Source organism: Aulonocara stuartgranti, assembly GCF_965226115.1.
Source record: "Aulonocara stuartgranti genome assembly, chromosome: 4".
Lineage (NCBI taxonomy): Eukaryota > Metazoa > Chordata > Actinopteri > Cichliformes > Cichlidae > Aulonocara > Aulonocara stuartgranti.
Window position 1 is genome coordinate 9,148,001 of NC_138942.1, and position 26,436 is coordinate 9,174,436.

Genomic DNA, 26,436 nt, shown 5'->3' on the forward strand with positions numbered 1-26,436 from the left:
TAGTAAGGCACAGTTCCTTAAATGCAAACAGATTAATCAAACTTTGTTACGATACAGTAGTGGGTTCAGGTAAGTGCAATATGTGGTGATGTGTGGGCTAATGCTGCCAGACTAAGGAAAGAAAGAACCAGTAGGCTGTTAATTAGCATCCCAACTAATGCAAACAAGTTGTAAACTCGCGTATTTACCTTAAGGCCAGGTTAAATTTTTGTGTTTTACGCTATTCTTTGTCCCTCTGCTTTAAACTGAAATACAGAAATGTCTCAAATCCCTTACCTTGTTCTTTTTCAGGTGAGCCTATGAATCGCAGACCTCCACTCTTTGTAGCATCATCGTATATTTGATTTCCTCCTAATAAAATTCAATACCCATTTATTGAAACTTTTAGCTTCTGAGAGATCCTGTTTACAGAAGTGTGGAAAATCCCAAAATCACAGGAGTGTGCAATTATTTTCTTCTGCAAAAACATCCAGATTCATACTGACAAACAGGACCAAAGGAATTGAAGTTTACTCAGTTGCTCTGTGAAGGGCCACTGCTCAGACTGAGGGAAAGCAGTGGGCACTTTTTCCATATTCAGTAATTATACTGCTTGTACTTGTAAGAGCTGCTCTCGAGGCTGATCTCTAAACACAGGAAGCAAGAGCAAGCCCTTGCACAGATGCACAGGACTGGACTCTTTTACAAACAGCAGATTGTTTCCAGTGATTCTGCAAATCCCGATGACACATCTATGGTGACTACCAACCAACCCATTCTTAAAATGCAGAGTAATTTTTTGCATTATTTCCATCAAATAAGTGTTAGAATATGCATACATGTGCCTCTGTGCCAAGGCACGTCTTTTTCGCAAATGTATATGCTTAAGAACAGAAATTCAAGTTTGCACAGACACCACTAATGCAACGCAGGTTCAGATTTTGGCAATGTGTCATCTATTCTGCATTCAGCATACTTTCACACAGTCGGCATCCAAAAATAGCTGAAGGACTCTGGTTCTCTGCCCAGCCTTCCTAACTGTCAATATGTTATCTTCTCCCTCACTCTAACACTCACAGTGTTTAACCTACTGTATCATTGACTTCCAGACACCAAAAGTTTATAATAAATTATTTCAATTTGGATATTCCCGAGTACGGGATGATAAAAGTTTTAGAAAAACTATGGAAAAAAATAGAGGACTGAGGGAGAGCGTGATTGTCCTGTACGATTAAATTGTAAACAGCAAGTAAGAAGATATGTTCAGCACAACTATTTGAGGAGTCTTATTGTTTTTTTTGGTTTTTTTTACCTCTTCTTTGATGTAAAAATACCAGATACTATGAGGGCATATCTCTGCTTGTTTGTATTGTCAGATGTTGTGTCTATTCTTCAGTTGCCCTGGCTGTTTATCTACTCCAGTTGACTATTGATTTTTATCAGTCTCCCATCTTTCTCTATGCCTCTTTGATTCCAGTACATCCCCTCCTCATTTGTTTTTTGATGACAGTTAGTGATAACCACATTTCTGCTATCATGTCTGCTCCTATTTACATTTTCACCAAAGCGGAGGAATGCGTGCTTTTCAAATATAATTACTAAGTACAGTAAAGTCTGAAGAATTTAAACAGTGAATCAGCAATGCTACAGTTAAAAGCATTCATTTATCTGCTGGAATGAATAATGGTATCAATATATCTAAATACCTAGATTGAAATCTTTCTAACATCTAGTTGACAGAAGCTGCTGTATAAAATCGCTTTAATAGACTGTGATGTTTCTTGCACATTTTCCGTACTTGGTACTTGCGACACATGCTTCGGGTATAGAATATCACCCTGTCTCTTAAAACATGAGAATCATTGTTGCGAAACTATATCTATCCATTGCACACGTTTTGCTGTCAGTTAATGCATTGACAGGTTGAACCGGTGCACAGTAATCTTGAGTGCTGAGGGTCACTGTAACGAAGCCAGGAAAGAAAGGGAAACGGGGAGGGGTTAACTGGGGCGAGAGGGTCAGAAGTTGAAGCCAGGAATGTTTTCTCTAGCCTTGCCTGTCACTGATACGATCGTGTACACCATGCAGTCCCCAGGAACAGATGTACCCACAGCCAGGGTTAGAAACACTTCCTTACCTGTGGCATTCATAACACTGTTAAACACTATCTCTGAAGTACTGTAGAACAGGAAAGGGTAAGAAGATACTTGACATGGCATGGGTGTGAGCCCAGGTGTGCACCTAAGAATCCCACTGTCTCTCTTGTTTAATGTTTGATGCATAATTTGGTTAACAAATCTTTTAACAAGGCCCCCTGTGACTGGATGTTCTGCAGTTAAAACCAGATCCTCAGGTATGCCAGGTATTCTAGTGACTTTATTATTCATTTTTGAGTTCTCGTCCATCTATATTTTCACTCATTTTTTGTACATAAACAACTTTTCTGTCACAAGTAATCTCATGCACTGCTGGATATTTCACAGTTTGAAGTTGAGGTCAACCGGCACAGGGGTTTACAGAAGCCTATCCTATTACATGGGCTAACAGCCATCAAACAGCAGTCCTCTGTCCTCTAACCTGCAGCCTAAACTTTTGGTCACCCTAAGCACACAGGACTGGTGTCAAAGGGGTTGGTGCCACAGCAGGATGAGGGTTAAGTTCAATGCTGAATACAGCAGGGAGGAAATCCTGTCTGAGTCACGAGTCAGGGCCACAGAGGGTCCGTTCCAATCCTAAATCCTTACATGGGGGCTGTCAGATAAACTTTGACCTTGGACCTGACAGAAGGTGCAATTTACCAGATGCGGAGTAGCTTTCAAATACAGATATAGAGCTTCTTACTGTTTGCTCTGTGTGTCTAGAGACCCCCTTGAATGTTCAAATTAAACCTCAAAAGCAGAAAGCTCTTGAAACATATCAAAAGATTTTATCAATCATCACTCAGAGAAGAAAAAAACAACAAAAAAAACCATAACAACCACCCAAATGTGAATCATGCAGGGAGCTTTTTGGCAGGCCAGACTTCACATCTTTTTCTGTTGACAATCAATTTGTTTCACCAACATATGAGTCTGGCTGTGATGCGGGCAGCAGTGAAACAGGATCCTGCAGGCAGACACTCAAAGGGGAAAGAGTGAGAGACAGAGAGAAGGAAAGAAAAGAGGGAGAGGCAGAAAGAGAAGGGAACAGCACTCTGCTCTGCTCTGTCTCTTGATGTGTGTGATTTGTGTCTACTCTACGTCTCAGTTGGAAACCCCATATGCCAATTTCAACAAATGGTGTTGTGAGAAGTTGGAGGCAGGAAGTGTGTGTGTGTGTGTGTGTCTTGGGGATGGGGGTAGTGATTATGGGGGTGGGGTTGAAGGGTGGAGGACTGAAAAGAAAAGAATGAGGAGAAGTAAAAGAGAAATGTCCCTTCATGTTACCTGCAAGAAATCCAAATTCACACAGTGCTTTAAAAGCAACATCACATTTTACTCGTTGTTACAGAGACACAAGGAAATACTGCAGCTCCACTACATCTAGCAGCTGCATTCCATCACATTTTCAGATTTCAATGACTACCCTGTTACTCCAGGTTCACACTTTCCTCTCCTCTGCCATCTTGAGGCCAGCCAGCTTGGCTTCCGTTCAAACTGGGAGCCCTACCAAATCATCTGCCCTACTCCTGATCTGGTTCCTCAACCTGACACACTGTATCAGGTTATCTTGTTTCTATCCAAGTATGCGTGCGTGAGTGTGTGAGTGCATATATGCATACGTGCTAATAGAGAATCGTGTGTCGTCTCTTGGAAGGGGGAAAAGAGAGGAGGAGGAGGTGGATGGAGACAGTGAAAGATACTGAAAGACTGGGATAAAGTTTGTATGACACAGAATAGAAATTTTCAGATTGCTGCTTTTGTACCAAATAAAAAAAACTAATTGCAGATCATATTTGGGTTAAGTTTTTTACTGATATGTGAAAAAAATTATGCTGTAGTACTTTTAGTCTTTCTTTTCTACTTCAGCTCTTTCAGAAACCATACACGGAGGGAGGGTTTTTCTCTTTTTTTCACTTTACTAGCGTGGGCTGAGAGAGAGGGCTCTAAAAATAAAACATATGTTCCTCCAGGTCTGTGGGAGCAGAGGCCCCCAAGCGTATTGTTTTGGGATATGGGGGAGGACAGGGAGGATCTGGCCTTGAGAGCGATACTAAGAGAAAAGCTATGGCTTTCAGGCAAAGAAACATTCTCTTCTGTGTACTAATATATGCCATCTTTTTTTTGCCGTTTGTCAAAACAAAATATACTTAAAATGAAACCAGTTTGCTTCCTTTCCTCTTTCCTTTTTGACAGTGGGAGATTGGGTAAAGAGGTGGCTACGCTTACGGTCCATAATGCTAAGGTGAAAATGTGACCCCCATAAGCCTTCTTATTGATTTTTCAAAGCCCCAAGGGAGAATGCAGAGTGCAGAGGTTAAAAGTATCTGAAGTAGTGATGTTCCTTTGTGCTCACAGTGCAAAAATGACCCTTAGTTCGTATGTACTGCATTTGAGAACTGAATTAAAGAAGTATACCTATTGAGCCGATGTGGGTGAACCAGCTGCTGGGAGCTCTACTTGGTGAGGAATGAGTTAAAGCCAAAAGTGTGTGGGGGAAGTCTACACTGAGCAGCAAAGGGGAAATGAAGGCATATTAACGGAGAAATAGCCATGAGTGCTGAGGGGGCTGGATCTGTCACGTGTCTAGTTTTAGCACCAGTGCTCCTGCCTCCTACTGCTGCAGTTTTGTGGATTTTAGTAAAGTATAGTATAGAGAGCAAAGTAAAGAGAGTGTGAAAGATTCCTAATTATACAAACATGATACTGACATAATGTAGCGTAACACTAACAAGTCTGTGAAGAATTTTGTCATGATTTTAGCATATTACTATTTTGTAAAATGTCATCTTAAAATACACTTAACGGTCATTTAGAAGTGTATTATTAAGATACTTATGATTTTGTGTTCTTATTCAATATATTCACAGACTAAACTGGCTGCTGAGACATAATGAGTGTCTGTATAAATACTACAAATACTACATCAGAGAGATTTATGAGCGGTTAAAGACACTATCCCTACAAGTGAGCACTAGAGTCAGTCAATATTAGAATATTATAATACATCATGTTGATTCTGGATGATTTGATTACTGTCATCTACCACAGGACATGTGACGCTGTGGATGATGTTTGCTTTGAGAGGCGTGCACCGTGGGCGTGGTATCCCGGGGAGTGTCTGTGTCCAGCCAATAGCGCAGTAGAGCTAAAGTCGATGGGCGTGGTCTATTTTCCCACACGGTCCTGTCCAAGCAGCAGCACGCTTTTGTTCAAACTCGGGACTCAGACATCGCTGAGGTACATTTCCAGGTTACTCGCTAAATGTGAGCAAACAATGTTGATCTCAATAGCGGTGCTCCTGTCAGGGTTACTCACACTGGTGTTTTTCACTTAAAGTACCAGGTTGGGATACTAACTTTGAGTTTTGTGAAGTCTAAAGCAGGGTATTGCGAATGAAGCAGCTGGAGCTCTGAAAGCGGTGGAGGATTTTCCTTTAACCACATCTTCGTGTTGGAGAACGATTGCTGTCATGTACACTTACTAGACATTTAATGTTCCTTTACATAAAGGAAGAAAATAAGCTTATGCTTTCCATCACCCTCCTCGCTGGACATCTATGGAGAGGATTTTCTGTATGCGCTCACGCAGCTTTTGGAGTTACTTACGGTCGAGACGACACCGTGAATGTTAAATTTACCGAGCTGGATAGAAGAAGACGACACACTTAACCTGATTTGAATGCCTTTGCAAGGAGTTTGCTGGTTTCTGTGCTGCAGGCAGGGCTTCAGTTTGCTCGGACGGGACTATGGGGAGAAAGAGGAGGAAGAATCTTTTGAATTGCGCAACAAGGAGGACTTGACTCCCAATGGACGGGTAAAAACTTACCACCTGCACTAGAACAGCTTCAGAGCACCAATAAATTAATAGCATGTTTTTAATGAATGCCCACACTACATTTAAAACATCAGTATTGGTTTTAAAAACTGATCAGTTTTTAAAACCAATACTACACGGGAAATTCAACGAAAAGAATGTTAGTTCAGTGTTTGAAAATGATTTCACTTGGAAAACTACTGTCCTGTGCACAAGTCTTGAGTCACCCTTTACTTTAGCGTAGGTGCAACGGTTCATTTGTACAAACATACATGCAGTATACAAGGCAGAGACAGACTGTTTAAATATAACAAGCTTAAAAGTCAATATTTGGTATGATCAATTTCCTTCTTTAAAGCAGTCTGAACACTCTCAGCCAAGCTTTCTTGTAATTTCTTGAAGTAGTTCTCAGGAATAGTTCTCTTCTTCTTAGAGATCTTTGGCTTTGTTCTCTGTCAAGATGATCCCACACCACTAATGTTGAGGTCTGGGCTCTGGGGAGGCCAATCCAAGGCAGACTGTGTTCCGTATATGCTTTACCTGCATTGGTAGTGTGTTTGAGATAATTCTCATGCTGAGAAATGAGGTCAGTTGCCAAGTAAACACTTTCCTGATGGTATTACATGGTGGAACAAAAAATGTTTGTACTTCTCTGTAGTTGTGAGTCCATCAGTTTTGATAAGAGCCACAAACCATGACAGAGCCTCCACCATGTTTTGCTTTAGGCATTCACTGTACCTCTCTCCTGGCCTTTTCCATATGTGTTGATGAACCCAACATTTCAAATTTAGATTAGTTTTTGTCATTTGGCCTTTTGTCCTGCTTTCCTTTTGCTAAAATGGCTTCATGGCAGCTGCCCTTCCTCTGAAATCATTTCCGAAGTTTGGTGAACAGTAGATCAATCAACCAAGGGTCCTGATGCTTTTCTCTGGTCCTGTCAGATCTTTGTTGTTTTTTTAGGGTTTCTTTAGGCTTTTGGCCTCTACTTGTCAAGTTTTTCTTGCTTGCTGTACAGGACATACAGAATGCCATTCCCATTTCGGCTAACAGCTCTTTGGGAATCACCTTGTTGGTGCAAAAATACTTTTTTATGCCTGTCAAATGGGCATCTTTGGCTGAAAATGAGCACATACAAGGACTGGACTGAAAATGACTGAAAAAGCTGCCAATGTCCAAATAAAAGTTTGAAAGACATTGAGACCTGTTACTAAAGACCACTTAAAAATTACCAAGAGGGTCTGGCTTCTTGTGAGCAAAATATTAATAAATTAGACTTTTACACAGTACTGTACATATAGGTTGGAAATTCAGGGTATGATAAAGAATTTATCATGCTCCCGTTTATGGCATTATGTCCAGTGAAGTGGTGAGCTACAGTGTTCACGTGCAAGTTTAGATACATGTTCACTGTTAACCTTGTTGTCTGTTCAGTACAAGCCTCTAAAACTGATGCATGACACAGAATCTACTGATCCTTAGTTTAACGTTTAGGTTTGTGTGGTCTTTGAGGCCTGGGCAACATTGAGCAATCCCACATGCACACACTCTCTGATGTAACTTGTCGAACTCTGTGTTGAACTGATCCTGTGTATTTGGCCTCCCATTTGCTCAGTGGCAAATAAGACTGTGGCCTTGTATTCTCTGTAATGTTAGTCATCTGATCAGCCACAGAGAGTTCAGCATTGTCCACCCACTTGTAAGGGGGCATTGTTGCCTTGCATTAAGGTAGACTCTTTCTGTACAACCCCACATGCAGCTCTTAATGTAAAGTGTCCCAGGAAAAAAAAATGCTCTCAAATATTTGTTAGGATTTTGTGCCTTTCCAAACACCAGCTCTTTTTTTTTTTTTTGATCATATTTTTAGACTTTGACTTCAGTGCACACTAAATAACATTATGTGCTGGTTGAAATTATAGGCACAGCTATTTTGTGCTTCTGAGATAAACTTTACACCAACACTAAGCCTTTGCAGATGAAAGTAATACCACCTGGAGCCATTACTTGCAAATCCTGCTTATCTGTTTATTGCCCCCTTTGTGTTTTTGCAGCCAGCCAGTTATACACTACAGCAATTTGCATGTAAACGATGGAAACAGATAAGTTTTACACAGTTATTGGCTCAACAGAAATCTAACAGTTCCAAAAACCACCAGATAAGAGCAACATCTGTTACTCAGCATTATCCGAAGAGGTGTTGGTGTGTAGCACACACTATCTTGGTCATAATCTACCATCTGTTCTACCATTGGTGGTCAGAGGAACCCAACGGTGCTTCATATTTGCAATCAATACAAGATCACAGTTACATGTCCCAGTGGAGATGGCTGATGGCCTTCTAAAGTGAGACACCGAGATCCTTTTTCCTCTAACTTTCCCGGATTCCCTCATTAAAATGCAACCTATGATGCATGTGCATAATTGTGCTCCTCTGGGGGCTTTGGTTTAATGTTTATTGAATTATAGCTTTTTCAGAGAAGCTTGATTGAGACTTGAATCCTGGCCTTTTAAAAACATATAAAGATAACCAGAGTGCCATTATTGACTGAACAAAAAGGAACCAAGTGAAGTCGTTGAATCTAGTTTTTACTATAAGAATCCAATATGACTTATATGAGCTGATACATAACTGATAGTAACAGGGAACAGCAAAATTATGATTACAACTAAGTTGTTGCATTTTTGTTTTTCGTTTTTGAGAGTTGAACCAAGCCTACTGAACTCCTATAGTAATCAGAGAAGATAAAGGGCTTATTTAATGGCATATAGACTAACAGTCTTGTTCAAATGATGAGCTGAATACAAGACTATCCCAATAATGAAATGATACAGCGACATTTTAAAAGGTCAGCTCAAATTTGTAATCTATGCAAGAATAATTGTTTAAAAACAGCTTTTGTTATTTCTGGCAGTTTAAAACTCACCACTCTTAAGCTCATAATGCTGCTTTGTTTTTAGAGCTACTGTATCCCCAACATTGATGTTACATCACCGATTAGAGTCTTGGCTCTATTGATTTCTGCTCGTAAATATTTATGAATATGAAAGGCGTGACCTGAGTCATAAAGTATTTGCCTGTCTGTATTAATCTGAGTGATGTATTTTCTTTTGAGGGACATTTTGTCTTAATCTATCATGTGGTTAGGCATGTTCAGTTTATCACATTACTTGTAAATGGAAGGAATCAAATAGTTGACTGTTGTAATTCACAGTAACAATTGGCAGTAAAGCATTATTTTGGTCTTAGAGATCCTTCGCCTAATAATAAATCCCCCTCATGCGATGGAGTTATTTATTGACGCTTCCAGGCGCTTGACGCATTTCAGCAAATCATGTTACCTCTTATTTTGTGCCACTCTGATTGTGACAGTTGTAATTCTGTTATCAATATCTTAAGCTGAGCCAATAATTAGGAACACAGCTGAAACTACTCCAATCTCACATCAGCTGGTCAATCTTAACTGTGTTACAGTCCCCAGAGTAGATCCAGTTGATACTGTTTGGTTTTCCATAATTTCTACCAAGGGGGTGAGGTCAGTTGAAGGGTTGGTCTATAATGATTTCTAGGAAAGCCATCTGGGCTGTGTTCGATTATTAACCATCATTAACCATCCTCAAGACATTCAAAATCACGAGCTCCTGCATTGTTTTACAACATGCTGCCAGAAGACGCCATGATGTGTAGAAACTGAAGTACCAAAGCCATAGATGACACACTCTTCCTTGCCAGGACTTTTCTTACTGACGTTGGGATCATGAGTCAGTGCCGATGCTTATGTAGGCTTGGCCCTTGAGAGCACAGGGCTATGCCAAAACCTTTTCTCTTCATGTTTACAGTCGCCATTCAAAGAAACTACTCTTTAACAGCTGCCCAAACAGTCACACCAGGCTGAATGCCTCCAGTGTAGGAATACTTGGGCACTAATTTTAGGGCAGGATATCCGTCATTCTCTTTTCTTTCCATGTTTCCACTAAAACCATTATTCAGTATTTATGTAATATGTATGCAGTTTTACCAATAAACTACCACCACAGAGGTTTAGGCCCAGGCAGTTGTAAGTGTGGACTGGAGTACCGCAGTGCATCCTGTTGCTCGGAACAAACAGACACAGTCCTGCTTTGCTGAGAGCAGGTCCTATTAGCCATCCCTGCTGCCCTCTGCTTTCAGAGGTGTCACGGTACGCTGGTTTATATTTGGTTTCCGCTGCGTCTCTGCCTCACCACCTCGAGGCCACACATCTGGTCTTCAGGCCGACACTGGCTGAGCCCAAGCATTTTCTCATGGTTACTCAGCCTCCCAGGAGAGCTGAAGGGAGAGAGAAAGAGAAGGAGAGAATAAACTGGGAAAAGCGAGAGCGGAAGTCAGCCACGGAATGAACACATCACGGCATCTTTCCCTATTTCTCTTCAAGCTCTGCTCTAGTCTGGAATGATTCATACCCTGCCGTCCACAAAGAGAGATCTTTTGCCAGGGCTCTACATCGCACGCTATCCTTGTTCCTCACCCCACAGCCCATTAACTCTATTGGAAAGCATTTTTCTCAGTAAATTGTAAAGACTTGTGGGCAATGACTCAGACTATTTTGACTGTGCCTACCTGTCTTATTAGTTTACTGATTGTTTGATTAGTTGATATTATTAAATTATTGCTTTTATGTCACTGATTTTTATTAAGGGTTTCCTGTCATTGATGTGATGTCTGTCTAGATTTTTTTTATTAGGCCTGTTGGCTTGGCTAAATGATTTACCATACACACACTGTCTGTTCATTTGTTCGCATCAGTATGGTTTGACATTTACAGTACTTCCCTCTGAGTTAAACATTAATGAGATCTCATTATCCAAACTGTAATCTTTTTCTTATTTGCATATGGGTCCGTCTGCCTTAAAAATATAACATAGATTCCAAGCTAGCCTATAAATTTGCAGTTCATGTTTTCTTTGTTATTTTTGAACCATCTAAAAAGAAGCCTAGACTGTTTTGTGGGGCAATGGTTAAACTTAGGATAGTTTGCCCTGTAGTAAAGTGTGGTGTGTGAACTGTGAGGAGCCCAGAACTGACCTGGATAGTGTTTCAGGTAGGCCAACACCCCTGAGTTGGGTCAGGGCAGCCACAGGAGCTGGCTCAAGGCTGTGGTTCACAGAGACAACAAGTCAGGCCACAGGGACACACAGTGCTGCTCTGCACACCAGGGAATCTGTCCAAATTGCACACAGGCAAGCTGTCTGATGGGGTTTTCCAAGGTCAGGTTGGGAATCTAGGGGCCGGAGCACTGTGAAAGGAAACATCCTCTTCCATCTTCTGCTTCACAGGGGAGTCCTCGAATGAAAAGTTCATTGTTTCACCCATGAAATCTGATTTTACATGTCTGCCAGTGGTAGGCTCATTTTAGTCAGTAGAGGAACTAATTCCAATTTCCACACAAAACTAATGTCCAAGAAGGTGTTTATGTGATTTTTAAATGAATAGCTGGCTTGCAGTTTAATATCCATCCTTCTATCTATTCTCTTCTGTTTTTCCTTATCGAGGCTATCAGCCTATCCCAGCTTCAGTTTAATATTTAAGTAAATAATTAATCTGTTCATCAGATGATTATTAGGGCACAATAAATTTTACTAGGTAAAGTGCAGTTAATCAGGAAAACCTTGGGTCTTTAAGGCTTCTCATCTCTATCATAATCACTGCTATTGTTTGATTTTGTTTTCTGTCAATAGCATAACCGTAAAGACTTTATCTTTACACTTATGTGTTTATCTTTAGTGTAAAGATTCTGAAAGGCACTTTCTCAATGCAAGCTGTTATAATTAAGGCTAAAGGGTCTCTTTGTCTTTCTTGCTGTTTTTTTTCCTCAAACTCTCACAACTTATAGCAATCAACTCACAGATAGAAACGATAAATACAATTGTTCTGGCTGTCCATGAATTCTCAAAAACTGATGTTATTTTTAGGTTAATCTTCTTAGAGAAACGAATGGAGAGAAAAAATCACTTTGGGTTGCGAATGTTGGGGTGCACTCAGCTTAAGCATGAAAAATTCCTCTGTTCCCATCACTTATATTAAATTAGCCTGTTTTGCATGCCATATTTCTCCCATCAAGTTTACTCCTTGCAAGTAAAAGCCAAGCATTACAGGAATAGTGCAGCTATGTGCTGAGGCTTGCCAGGAACAACTGCATGCCCTATTGTAACATGGCTCCGGAAGGCAAAGCATTGAAGGATCACTTCAAACTGTGGCCTATTTCTGAAGCTAAAGCAATGTCTGTGGTGCATGATTGTCGATTTACCCTTTTCTCTCTTTTCTGTTGACAGACTCCAGCTGAGGTGATTGTTTCTCAGCCATCTTGCACAGCCAATGGAACAAATGGGTAAGGAGCTACAGAAGCCAATTTCACACTTGAACGTTGGTCAATTTTGGGAGATTTGGATCTGGACATTGTCCAGCATTGTCTGATTTTTGTCCTTTTTCACATGTAGCCAATAGCAAGAGATTGTACATGTCAGCTGCATTATCTGTAGTGGAAATGGTCCATTTCCAATAGAGCGTATATAGCTTCTGGGAAGAGCATGCCGGAGACGGGGCATGTGACACCCAATCTCTCACTATGAATTCTCCAGGAAATTATATGCTCTATTATCACATGGGTTTGACTGGGCATTACATAGAACTGGCAGGGTAAAGTCCATTTTATGTCCAATTCGATTTGTTCCCCCATTCAGCTCGACTTGGTTGCAGGCTACAGTGCAAACGACAAGGGAAGTAGTAGTTCCGTCTTTTACTTGTATACTTCCTCTGAGCGCCGGGGATTTCTGTATATATCCGCAGGCGCATGTGTTAATACTTGATTTCTTTCAGTTCCTCTTCAGTATCTCATGGTGTTCTCATGTGTGCATGCAAGTGGTACAGAGTCATATACATACTGACAGATGATCTGTTATGTGGTGATATTTGATTTCTTTTAGGTGAAATTAGTTTTCAGTCTTTCAAACTGGTTGAGCTTTACCATTAAGAAGTTAACCTGGCTGTTATTTGGGGCTGTTATGGCTGTTATGTGTTATTTGCCAATAATTTTCCATGTGAAAGATGTCTGATGGAGGTTTTTGACATGTTTAAATTTCCAAACAATTGATTTTCATAGATAAATCGGGTGCATTCAAATAATGGGAACATTAAGGAAAACCATACATTTATTACACCCCCAACCTCCTGAGGCATTAATAGATGGAATTTGTCTTATTTAAATTTCGGATATCTAGGTCATTTGCTATTGTAGTGTGCCCTGTCATTCGGCTAAGATATAAAGGCCCTCAGAGGGGAAAAAAAGAGATTATGGCTGCCTATGAACCCAGCATTATTCGTTGTATCATAAGAGAAAAATGGGCTGAATTTTAAACAACTTGCAATTAGTCAAGAACAGACTTCACCAGATAATTAGCTGAAGAATAGACTATTTGTTGCAAGCACATATACTATTGATGTCAAAGTAAATGTTTTTATAATTAGACAAATATAGAACATATTGGACCTCTGTTCAAGACGTGTCTTTTCTGAATAGGCAAAACCTACAGTTTGTTAATGATTATATTCTGAAGACCAGGCCTTTTGCACAGACAAATCAAAGACTGGGTTGCTTGGCCACAGTGATGCTGGTTGATGCGCTATGTTTGGACCTGGGGAGCCTGCATTCAGTAATTATGAACTATGACTCCTGCATCATATCAAAGGGTACTTGAAGATAATGTGTAGCCAGCAGTCTTAAACAGATAAAACTTTAACTGGACCTTTCAACAGGTTTTCATCCTCCCTGCAAATCCACTGAAGAATGGCTCAATAAGCCCATTCAAATTCCTGATTGGAATCCCCTTCAGATCTTGTGTGGGGTTTTGAGTAGAAAAAAAACAGTGCTAAGGATCGTACCACTGAATGAAGCGCAATCAAGATTTTTAGCAAGCCTACACCAGAGTGAGTCATGAAAAATGCATACAAGAAGCTAATTATTTCTGCTAAAGGGAGCAATACTAGTTTCTGTGGCTTCCTGTATTTACTTTTTCCACAAAAGACAAGTAATTATTTTTCAATTGGATTGGATTGAACTTATTTAAAGATATTGCTTCAAAAGGGATGAGATGTTTGCTTATCTGCATATGTGAATGGCAGAGGATTTCCTTGGGATGTACTTACTTTTATTACATGGTTAATGTAATCTTCATCTTAGGGTGATTGGTTAAAGTCATCTTTCAATATCAGGGCATCTTACTGTAAATGACATTCAAATGGCCATGTGGATTACATGTTAATGCAAATGAGAGTCAAAAGTGATTCATGGAGGGCTTGATCCAGACTATTAGTGCATGGCTGTGATCTCAGACAGTGATGTAGCCAGGCTTCTCTCTATCTCTGGCATCGTGCCCTTATCACCACCCCGTTCTCCCTTCCACAATCGTAACTGTACATCTGCCGACTCACAGGCAATGAATCACAAAGCTTGACTTGTAGGCCTATCGCCCATCACAAATGAACAGACGAGGATCTGCAGAAACTCTCAACAAGAATAGAGCTGTCCCAGGAAGTGGTTATGTGAGATGAAATATTTTGCTGTAGTCATACGTGACATGGTGTCTTTTGAGGCTTGAGGGGGGAAAATAGGACGGAAAGAAGTAAGGACTGGGTGACTCAGTCCTGCCTCAACAGCACTCCTAAAAGAGGTGTGGCTCGGGTTCATGTGCGTGTGTGTGTGCATGTATGTCATTTCTGCACTGTTGTGGTCCGCATGGCATGATTAACTACTAGTTTGAAGAGTCTGTGTGTTTGCCTGGCTGTAATCATCACAGTAAGTGCAAAGATTAGAGAGCATAGCGCTTGCTCATTACCTGGCCAATGAATGGACACACCCAGAAGTTCAGCTGTACGGAAGGAATGCCAAGTTAGGCTCTGATAAGCCAGAACTTTGCTATTTTAACAAATTGAGTCATATCAATTCATCTTAATTGTTGCATAAGAGGAGACGCAAGCTCTGATTTACATCGGACTTTGACCAAACTATTGGATTGCATTGTGCACAAGGAAATGTTAATCTAAACAATTAGATGGAATAAAGGTGTGACTGTGATTAATTAGGGGTTTTTTTTTGTTAACATGGCTATACTCTGCTAATTAGCCGTGCTACAAGCCTGATGCATTAGCTGATTTCAGGGGGTCTCACAGAATCCATGCCTGCAACTTCCTAACATATTTCCTCAAAATTAATTGGACAAACTAACACAATTTGAAATGAAGTAACTGAAGACTATAAGCCTGTTTATAACTGTTTATGTGTTGTCCTTCCTTCTTTTAAGATGATCTGCTAGGCCTTCACTGCAGCCACCTTTGGTTGCTGCTTGTTTATAGGGCTCTGCGTTCAATCAGATGATGAGATCAGATGATGTTGACTGCATCATGAAAGAATATCCTTCTTTTTGCCTTTAGAAACTCTTTGGTTGCTTTTGCCGTATGCTTCGGGTCTTTATCCACCTACACTGTGAAGTGCTGTCTGATGAGTCTTGCAGCATATGTGTGAATTTGAGCAGAGTATACCCATGTGGACTTCAGAAATCATCCTGCTACTTGTATCAGCACCAATCGAATATTTAAAGATGGCCTCCTTCAATTGTATTTATATATCTTAATCAATCTCAATCATCAAGAAATCCCAGAAAGATGATTGCGTTCATCTGGACGTAGCGTTTCCAGTGAGAGAAACGTTTTTGCATGCATCCAAGCAACTTCTTTAGTCTCAGTTTCCCCAACTTTATAAAAAGTCCATTTGCACAATGACCAAAACCAGCATGATTGCCTAACAATGGACCATGTGCTCAGTTTCAGCATCATTAATATGCAAATTGTCCTGACCGCTGAAGAAAATGTGTCCAAGCTGAGGATCGGGGTCCCCAACGCAAACAGGACGATTACTGTGAATTATACATCAGTGAAACCAAACAACCTTAGCTACCTTGTCAGGCCAAGACTCCACAGTCTATTTACACTTACAGACCAGTGGCCACTCTTGAAATGATGAGGATGTACACATCCTAGACAGGGAGGAATGATGGTTTGAGCAGGGAGTCAAGGAGGGCATTTATGTGAAAAGGGAACGGCCATCTCTGGACAGAGGAGGGGGCCTAAGGGTAAATCCTTTACCATATTACAATACTATGATTGCAGCCATTTCTCATTTGTTTGTAGTCATGACAATTTGCATATTAACAATTGTGAAACTGACCTCACAACACATTGGTAAGGCCCCAGTTGTTACTTTGCGTGCTGCCAGTAACTTCTTCAAAAGCAACTTCTGTTTTTGCTCATTGTTAAACCTGCAGTTAGTTGAGACTGCAGAGGTCGCCTGGATGGGTAGCAAAGTTCCTCTTGAGGTCTCGTGAATGGCTCCCAAGTAAAAGTCGAGTACTTGGAATCAACTCTAGATCTTTCATCTGCTTCATTTGTCATTGAATTACAAGGAAACGGATCGAACCTGGTCATGAAACTACTTATCACTCAACTGTCCAGTTGCTTTTGAAACTTTAAAAATGGGAGACTGTATAAAAAAAGGGCTGTAATTCCTAACCAGTTAATGCAATACTTTTGTTAATCTCCTAAAGTTAAAGTTGAAAATTTCCCAAAACCTACTTGGGTGGTGTGGAGACACAAAATTACATAAAAATGTTTAATTGTCCAAACATGGGTCTTCAGGCAGATGACACGAGGCGTTGGTGTTTCGGTCAGTAGGAAGTGCCACCCAGCTGCCACCTCCCTCCTTGCTGTTCTCATGCTGAAATCCATTTTACATTGTCACTATTTATTTATTTATTTTATTAATCTTCCCTTTCCTCACTCTCAAGTTCCTTCTCATAGCTGAGGCAGGGGAGAGTACAAACTGTTCTAAAAAGAAAGTAGACACTTGAAGACTTTTCTCTGTTCTATCTGTTCTGGAATTAGCTTCTCCTCTTCTTCGTTGACAGCTCTCTGAAGTAGTCAGAAGCTTGAAGTTTTTGCCACTAGATAACTAAAAGAGAACAGTATTAAGGAATGTATTTCATGTGTGTAAATTTATGTACATGCAGGACAGAGGGTGTGTATGCATAACACAAGTGAGTGTTTGCGTGAAGAGCTTAGGAGTGGGCCCCCAGTAATTGCCTGTCTGGATGTCTGTCGTCCTGTCTGTCAACCATCACAATCTGGACTTGTTTACAACATCAACAAATATGGAAAGTTTTAATCCGCGTTACTAAGTTTCACAAGTAGAATGGCTTTATTCAAACTAAAGAGTCACTTACTCTCTATCATAAAATGCCTTGCTGACAACACTTCTTCAGTCACAAACTCAGACTTCCTGTCCCTCCTACTCAGGTCTCATAACATGACTTTGTTTTCCCTCTCCCCTCTGCCTAGTCCAGAGCTTCTTGGCAGTGGTCTTGAGAAAACAGTGTATTTTTAGCTGGGAGGTCATATAGGCCCAGTCTTAATCACCACATTCCCATTTTCCCACCAGCCCAGTTTCAGCCAGAGGCCCATGCAGTCAGCCTATGCACTCTATGGAGAAGGGAAGAGAAATAGATGGATTTCTACAGGAAGAATGATTATTAAGCCTCTGATATGAGCATGATTTTAATAAACTTTGGTTTATTTTACTTGGTGCTTTTTCTAAATGCCTTTCTGGGCACATCCTGAGCTATTTATCCATCAGACAACTCTCCCAAGTATTCCTGTGACTAATCAATGCAATGGTCATTTTTGCAACCGTGCATGTTCTTTTGGGTTACAAGGAATGTTTCATTTCACTGCGGTCATGCAAGCCCGAGAGCAAGGACAGTGGCTCTTTAGCTTTAATTAATGTCTCAGCAGTGTGATTAGATCCTGGACTGAAATCAATTACTCATTGCCACAGAAACTAAAACCAGGCAGACAGACACAAACTAATTAATTCACTGTGCTGCTCACACTGCTGGATGTGTGTCATGGTCATTGTACAGATTTCCTAAACGTTGGCTGCTTTAAAAAAAAACAGTGAAAAAATCATGCACAATATTGGGAATCCTTTTCAAAAATTTCTCTTTAGAGAAAAGTTAGAGAAGTGACATTTGGTTAATTTGTTTAATCTTTAGACTTTTATAATATTACGCTGTTTAATTTTTTTAAATGATGATTACCTTTTTATCTCCATCTCTGCTCTCTATCTCAGTTAGAGATCAGAAAGGTAATCTTGGTTTAAATAATTCCACAAATGTCCATCTCCATATCTGTACACACTGAATATTCATATAGTCAGCAGCATGTTTTTAAGAGTATTTTGTTTTTTAAGGCATTCTTACTTCCTTTAAAATGCATCTACTTCTATAAGATGGATCATCTTGCATGCATGCTGCTTTCAGGTCTATCTGGAGATTTTGTGGCATTTAGGGCCAATGGCAAAAGCTTGAACTTGTGTCTCTTCAGGTAGTTTATTGTTTAGTTTGAAATATGTTTAGGATCATTTTTATCACCAGCTTTTAAAAAAAAAAATTGCTGGACATCCTTTCTTCCGGGATTTGCTGGCATTTAAATGAATCTAATATTCGCTCCAGCAGTAAAATATTCCCTAAGCTCAGTGTTGTGCAAGGTCACCCTTTGCAAGAGCTAGCTCAAAGTTCAGTTCACACAGATTAAATTGAAGTAGTTCACATTTCTCATACCAGCAAGCTGTATTGTTGTTCACAGAGCATCATGTGCAGTTCACGCACTCAACTGCACTCCTTGGCTTTAAGGAACACTCACATCATGTACATCATTTTCTTCAGTTGAAAGAACCATTTATTTGGGCCAGGGATCACTGAAAATATTTGTGTTCAAAGACGTACTCTTTTTAGTAGGTATGCAAACTTTATGGTCACAGTACCGATACATTATATGAATAAAACCTACACAAGGTCAAGGCTTGCATGCAGTAGGCATGCCTAAAGAAGCAGCTCGGCCACGGAACTTTGTAATAGGAAGCTCCCGACACACAGTTTTTGTGCTGTTGTTAAGAGCTGTGCAGTTATTGAGTCACCAGAGCATTGGCAACTTTGACACACTATGCACCTCAGTACTCCGCAACCTCACTCTGTAACTTTACATGATCTGCCACTTAGTGCCCGAGTCGCTGCGGTTCCTAAAACACTTCGGCTTTGCAAATACTACTTAAAGATGATTGTGTAATATGTTGGAGGAAATACATTTCATGAACTAACATTCTATTAAAGTACTGTGCTTGGATTCTTTGAGCTTTGTAGAATGGTCCATTCTTTCACAAATGTTTATAAAGGCAGACTCAATTTTTTTTTTTTTTTTATAACTGGAAATAGGACTGAAAAAAATGAATCAAAGATTAAGAGGTGGGGCCCACTTTTGTCCATAGTATACCTTTGCTTTGGATATCTGCTGATACAAGTACAACTCTGATAGCACTGCTTCATTTATAGACTGTTAGAGACCAGCAATCTCCCTCTATGTGTCTTTAATTTCCCAACTTTGTAAAAGAAAATAGAAGAAATAAAAATATTTAAATATATAAATGTACTAAATTGCTTTTGGGACAAAGATGAACAGCAATCTATAAAATAAAAAAAGGGTATTATTGTCTAGTTTATTTGCAGTTGCTCGGCTTAGTGCGGGACTCCTTGTGAGTCTTTTCTGTGGTTTGCTGTCATTAATGGTCTTTCTAGTTTTTCTCTGCCTCCTCTCAGTTTCACTGGGTGTGTGTCTGGCACACACTCCACTGAAGTTCAATAAACATTCAATCATTGTCAGCTTACTTCATCACTGTTTGCTGTTAAGTCACAAACTGTTGCAAACACACAAAGAAAATCTCTTGGGATATCAAATTACTGACCCTTTGCTGTTAGCTACGTCCCCGGTTAGCTGTACGACTAGCATTAAAGTGCAAAGACATGCGGTATGGCTTGATGTGATGTCGTAAACACGGAACAAAATAGAATAGAATGGAGCTGAATAGATCATATACCATCACAGATACGTGACCTATCTCTTTAAATGAGTACTGGACCAAAATCGAATTTAAAAATATTCGACTGATGGCTTGTTAGCACATTCATGCAGCCGTGCATGTTTCTTTTCAGGAAATTATTCACTTTTTTGTTGTTAGGAACCAAAACTGTATTTCTACTGATGACTTATGCATGAGGATAATTTTTGTGTTGGTGCCACTGCACTTCAGAACAGTGGCACCGCTTCTCCAGACTGTTAAATATTCCTCACGTCCTTTGGCAGTCAAACCGGGGGTTTCCTTTCTTTCTAGCAATGAGCAGTTTTTTCAAAAGGTTATTTGGTCTTCCAGACTTCAACTTGACTATTCCTGGCATTGCTATTCCTATATTACATTTACTTTACTTTACTTTAATTCGAAGTGAGGTTGTGGTTAGGACAACTTTTGATATTTTATAAACCTCTGAAATTTGCCTCAAGTGACCTAGTTATACTATGATTGTGGAAAACTAAAATCAAAACCCAAATTAGGGTACGAGATCTTACAAAGCAGAGCACATAATCATATATGGACAAGATTAGCAGGTAATGAAGTTGCTGGGAGGAAGCTAAATTCTCATATGGCACTGACTTTACCTGCTTTGGCTTATTAGATATCTTCCTATTGCCTTTGTGGGTGTGTACACACCCGTGGCTGTTTGACATGTTCTTGCCTCTCCTTTTAGTCTTGTTGCACCTGTAAGGGTGAGACATTTGAGACAACATTCAAGTTTGTCTTTCTATTTAGTGCATGGAATTTGGTGACCTCATTACTAATTACTACTCAATCTCCACCCAGCTAAAGAAGGTAGACAAATTCAACTGTATACACCTACATGAGTGTTCAAGACCTTTTATTATCATGGGTATGACATAAATGGTATTGGCATAAGTCATCTTGCTAAACCTTTATAATTTATTGACGTTTATTTACCCCCTGAGATTTTCAGGCCCTCCAAATAATCATTTGTAAGGCAAAAGAAGTTACAGTGTTGGTATTACTGGTACGATGTGGCAATTTTCACCCTATTAGACTCTAAAGCATGGTGTCCTTGATCCTACCAATAAAAAAATGTAAAATGGAAACACATTTCCAAATTGAGGTGAAATGAGTTCTGCATTAGTTCAAGCTATATTGTACTCTTAATCTTTTTCTTCCTCTTTTCTTTGGTATGTTCTTCTCTATTATTTTGTTCCCATTTGTCAAATACATCACAAATAATTTGCTGCTTGTAACCACATCGACTCCTGAACTGTGTATTGACGTTGCCATTGTGGGGATTAGGCATAAAAGAGATGGCAAAACAAAATTTGTTACATTGGAAGATTTGGGATACGGCAAACGCAAATTGTTACATAGCCCAGTATTTAAGGCCTCATTGGCTTTACATCACGCAGGCAATATCTTCTGTACAGAGGACAGAAGATATTGCCTGCATGCAACTACACAGGTTGTTAAAACGTGCTTTGTATTCGCTGTGGAGTCAGATATCTGTGGTTGTGTGATAATAGGGAAATATGTCCCTTCCTCTCACAAATCAGGTCTCTTTTTTTCTGAGCCTTATTTTCATAACTTCTCCCTCTTCCACTTCACGGGATAGCCAACAGTTTTTATTTTCTAGTTGAAACTGACCTGTGTGATGTGAATCCTTTTTTTTTTTTGCTTTCTTTACTTTTCACTTTAACGTTACATGCGCTGCCATATTGGTTTTAAAAGCAATACTGCCGTACAATGTGTTTCTCTGAGATTGCAAATGATTATTAAAAAAACTGAAAAAAAAGTCCTCTCCTTGCCTTCTAGGAGAGGACAAATGAGAGAGAGGTGCGGTCTATAGAGGTGTGGTCTGTAGATCTGCGTTAGCTCTATTCGTCGTGGTGTCTAATCCCCATGTTAAATTGCTTCCTGCACTCAGGAAGTTGCCTACCGCCCCACCGTCACGGCCTGCTGCTGCAACCTCTGGGAATGTGGGGGGTGGTAGTATGGGGGCGAGGGGGTTGGACTGGGGTTGTACTGTAGGGATGCTGGACAGCTGTGGAGATCCAAAACTCCCACATCAACTTTACTTAGACAATTGCCCCATTTGTTACACCATAGATTGCCATGAAGAAATAGTACTTTTTACCCAGTTTATGTATACATAGACAAAATGGAATGTCCACATGTGTCTGTACCTACACTTGCAAAATACCAGAGTAATAAATCTGTTGAAGCAATTTTTTTTATACCTCCAACATGTGGTCAGAGGACAATGATGGTTATTCTCTGATATAGCCTACAGTGTTGTTTTTTTCATATCTTATAATGTAATTCTTCTTGAGTTAGAAAAAATGTTAGCCACAAAAACAGCTTGTTATATAGAAATAACAGTAGTAATAATACTATACCGCTGTGGTCTGCAGCCACAGTCAATGATGTATAGATTTCGATGTTAGAGTGGGTTTTGGGACAATAGTGGCCCTGCTTATAAATCATTTATTTTGAAAGTCGGGCTTTCGGTGACGCTAAAGTTCAAAACGTTGGACAGAAACCTGGCCTCCTACCTGAGTTTCTGTCCTCTTTTAATGTTCCCTCTTTCTGTACATGACCTTGTAGCAGTGACTTTTGGCTTGTCTGGTATTTCAGGTTCATTGTGGGGGATAACACCATTAGGGGTCAGAGATAATATATATGAATGTGCTTGAAGTGTAGCAAAAAAAATGCACACAAGAGCCAAGTTTTCTAAGATGGATAACCATTAGACATGACCTGAATGTCACTTGTACTCAATTCTCTGAAACACCCCTCTCAAATCCTGCTTTTCTTTAGAGAAGCTATTTAGAATTTCAGACTTAATATTCATGTAGACTAAACTGATATTTATAAACAGAAACAATAGTACAGCTACGCACTCCTCTCATAGTTATTCTATAGATCCTTTTCCCATCCTGTTTGGGCTGCTTTGTCTGCGTGAATGTCTCTGTTATGTAGAGGGAGTTAACAACCTCAAAAAAAGAGATGTCACATTTCTGTGTTTATTTTAATACATTTAAATGGGGTCTGTAGATGGACGGGGTGATAGAGATCCCCATAGGCTGCTGCTGTGGCAGGCGAGCAGGCTTAGTTTTATAGCATGGCTGAGTATAATGTGACAGTCTCTCTCTCTTTCGTTCTCTCTCTTCTGCCTTCTGATTATGCGTCCTACCAATTTATACACACATATGGAAAAAATGGCCTGCTAGAGTTTCACGGTGTCTGGACATTAGCTTAAATTAGAGATGCCAGTTAGTTAGAATCAGCCACTGCAAATAAACATCATAAAGATAACATATGCATAAGAGACAGCATTTCAGAAATCCTTTGACCTTATCTCGACTCTCCCCTGTGATCAGTGATCAGGTCAAAGGACAGAAACTGGCAGCTGCTGTAATCTGAGCCAGTGCAGATAAAGGTATATTCTGACCCACTGATTATTGCTGCCTTCAATGAGGAGGAACCTTCCTGAATTATCTGATCAATAATGACATAAATCAGCTAGCAAATGCATAGGTAAATAGATGAGAGATAACCCGGGGAGGGAAGGAGGGAGGGCTTGATTTCATTTCCTGAGTGGTAATCCCAGGAGGAAGAAGAGGTGGAGAGGACAGGAAGGAAGGAGCGCTTCGTCACTTGTACCTAACATGCTAGTTAGATCCAGGAAATAGAGAAAACAAACGAGTAATTAGGTAAATAAATGACAAGAGATAAAACGTCTAAACAATGTAATAGAATTGAAATGGGCCTTGGCCAGAGATAACAAGTCTGAAGTTGTCCACAGCATTGCTGACCAGATGCAGAACAGTCAGTGTGCGTGGAAACGGCTGTAGACTTGATTGTGGGGCATTAAAGGGCGAACAAGAAAACATCCATTCAGCAGATTTAATTATGTTTTTGATGTTTATGCTTTAAACTATCTAAGGCGGTGACCTCTTGAACCTTCTGCTTTCCTGTGACCAGCATGAGCTGGCTGGCTGGGAGTCGGGGCCGGCGTCGCTCTGTCACATTTATTTTCAGTCGCCCCTTTGGCTCGCCGGCCAAAGTGATAAAAGAGAGACGAGCTGTCCACAGTGGCGTGGTATGTATGAGTGTGTGTTTGTGGGCTTGCGTGCTCCTAGGGAGGGAAAGTGGGAAAACGCTAGAGGACAGATATTCGTGGCACCTCTTTCAGTGTGATCCCCCTCCCCACCTAAGAGTATCAGAGAGGCTCAACGCTGGCAAAGAGTCACATAGGGGCGGGGGGTCACAGCCAACTGTGTGTCTTTGAGCCAATTAACTGTCTAATGGGAGGGAGTAGTCAGGGGAAGACTTGAGTTGAGAGGGAAGCAGGGTTATTTACATTCTCTTTCTCCTCTTCCACTTAGCCACACTGTCTCGGAGTCTTCTGAAGAGATGAAAAGCCTGATCATTGACAAGAATAAGATGGGACAGGAGGAAGAACCTGAACTCTTGGTAAAAGGTGAGCCTGACACACACAACTAACATAGCACCACCGTTTATCTTATCCTCCTTAAATAAATGCATCTACCTGCTATTATCAGATATTCATTATGCTGACATCATTACTAATTAAGTAGGCTTCAGACAGGAAAATTATTTTTTAAAATGCCAGTCGTCAGTTTAACAGAAATACTTAACTTTTTAGCATTTTTCTAGCAATGCAAATTGTATCTGGATAGTTGTTTGGCCAAATGGGGGGGGGGGGTGGGGGGTGGAATGAGCTATTTTAAGACTTCCCTTTGGTATATTAAAATTTTTCATGTAATATTTACTATTATTTATTTTTTAAGGCTAAACAGTTGATTGAAAAATCCAAAACCTAACATGAAGAACAATCACTAACAAAGTGAAAAATCTCTTGTTGTAGTTTTGTTTTCCAGTTTATTCACCAACTCCCTGCAGGGCTTAGTCAGTGCTGTTCATGTCTTTTTGTATGGTGTATATTTCATCAGGCTAATTGCCTCCTGTCGCAGCTCCATACTGGGCTGTTGCCCTGTAGCCAACCCCTCTCTTACCACATGTGGCGCACAGCTGCCCCCACCCTCCCCTCTGTATGTATTAATGCAAAGACAGCTACTGGCATCAGGAGCTCTATCCTGCATGTCTGATGCTTTTGAGGAATGATCTCATAGGATATTTCTGTGCTATTTATTTTTTCCTTTTTTTTTCCGTTCGGCCTGCTGCTGACAGGGAGCAGTAAAATGCCAGTGCTTAGATATGTTACGTCCTGCTGGGAATGGCGACAGTCAGATTGCCTAATTCTGACAGCAGTTACCATGCACCCTTGGCTATGGCCTCCTCCCTTACTGCTGTCCCCACTGTTTCACTGTTAGAAGAGTTTCCCTGTGAAACTGAGGATGGCTACAGTCTGTGGGCAAATTTCATTTAACATTTCAGCTCTTGCACCACATAGCAATCCTTCACTACACTTCACTAGGCACCACTATTACAGCCAACAGCAGGCAACCTCAGGGTGTTAGATAATTCACTCTGCATACTGCACAAGAATATGTTTTGAAGGATGCCTCCATTAGGACTCTCTCTCTTTTTTTCTCCCTTTTTTGTAGGGCATCCCGAGGCTACATGGGCCGAATGTTGCCCCAGTATCTAAAGTAGGCCAACAACATTACAGATATAGACTGACGAGTGCTGACAGACAGAGATGTTGACATTGGTTTATTGATATTCCTTTGTTGATTTAAAGTTAAAGTTGTTCCTCATGTGATGCAGTTTCTCATGCTGCAGTCGTCTACAGCTGAATCTGTCTGCTGCTTTATGATTCAAAGCAGGGGAAAGGTTTAGCTTTACATTTTTTTTAAACTGTTCCACACAAAAGTAGTTCAATGCCAGTTTGTAACGTATTATTTTCCTGAAATGCTGCTCTGCTTCCGGAGATGGTTTTTATGAAATGACGGCAAGCACAACACTGCGACCCATTTTCTCAGACGTATGTATTTTTATCATGGAGTTCAATGTTCAGTATATTGAACAAACTTTCAGCGGTGAGAGCAGCAGGAGGCTTGCAGTAAAAAAAGATGGAAATACACAGAGAGAGTGTTTTCTCAATCTGTGTTTGAGGGGGCAGGGCACTGAAGGGTCAAGGGTCACAAATGAAACAAATTAAGGGCGAGCTGTGGCCCTCGGGGGAGGCATTAGCTGGCTACAGAGATGAGATCCAGATGGAAGATCATCAGTGGGCTATACATGGGGTCTCCAGCTTTATCTCTGTCCTTTTCACATCAATTCTTATTGCATTGTTTAAAGTTGCAATATTAAGTGCAGCCTATGTGGTGTATATCCCATGCCTGCGACAGAGCTGCGGGGCGTGCAGGCATGCCTGTGTCTTGTTTTTGATCCAGCCAGCTTGTCTGCCTCCTGTCCTGCGTGTCGTCCCAGCTTTCTTTGTGATTTTTATTTATCCATTTCACATTGGGTTTTGATGCTGACCCTCTCTGATGTGG

At 40.4% G+C, this 26,436-nt stretch overlaps 1 protein-coding gene across 1 annotated transcript in view; it reads left to right on the forward strand.

Moving 5' to 3' along the window:
* The first annotated feature begins 5,297 nt into the window (after positions 1-5,297).
* Positions 5,298-26,436, forward strand: part of plekhh3 (pleckstrin homology, MyTH4 and FERM domain containing H3) — a 36,512-nt gene continuing 15,373 nt past the window's right edge. The window contains exons 1-3 of the mRNA XM_082529968.1: positions 5,298-5,933; positions 12,240-12,295; positions 24,340-24,434. Coding sequence (XP_082386094.1) covers positions 5,799-5,933; positions 12,240-12,295; positions 24,340-24,434 — 286 coding nt within the window. The 5' untranslated portion in view covers positions 5,298-5,798. The remainder of the gene's footprint in view (positions 5,934-12,239; positions 12,296-24,339; positions 24,435-26,436) is intronic.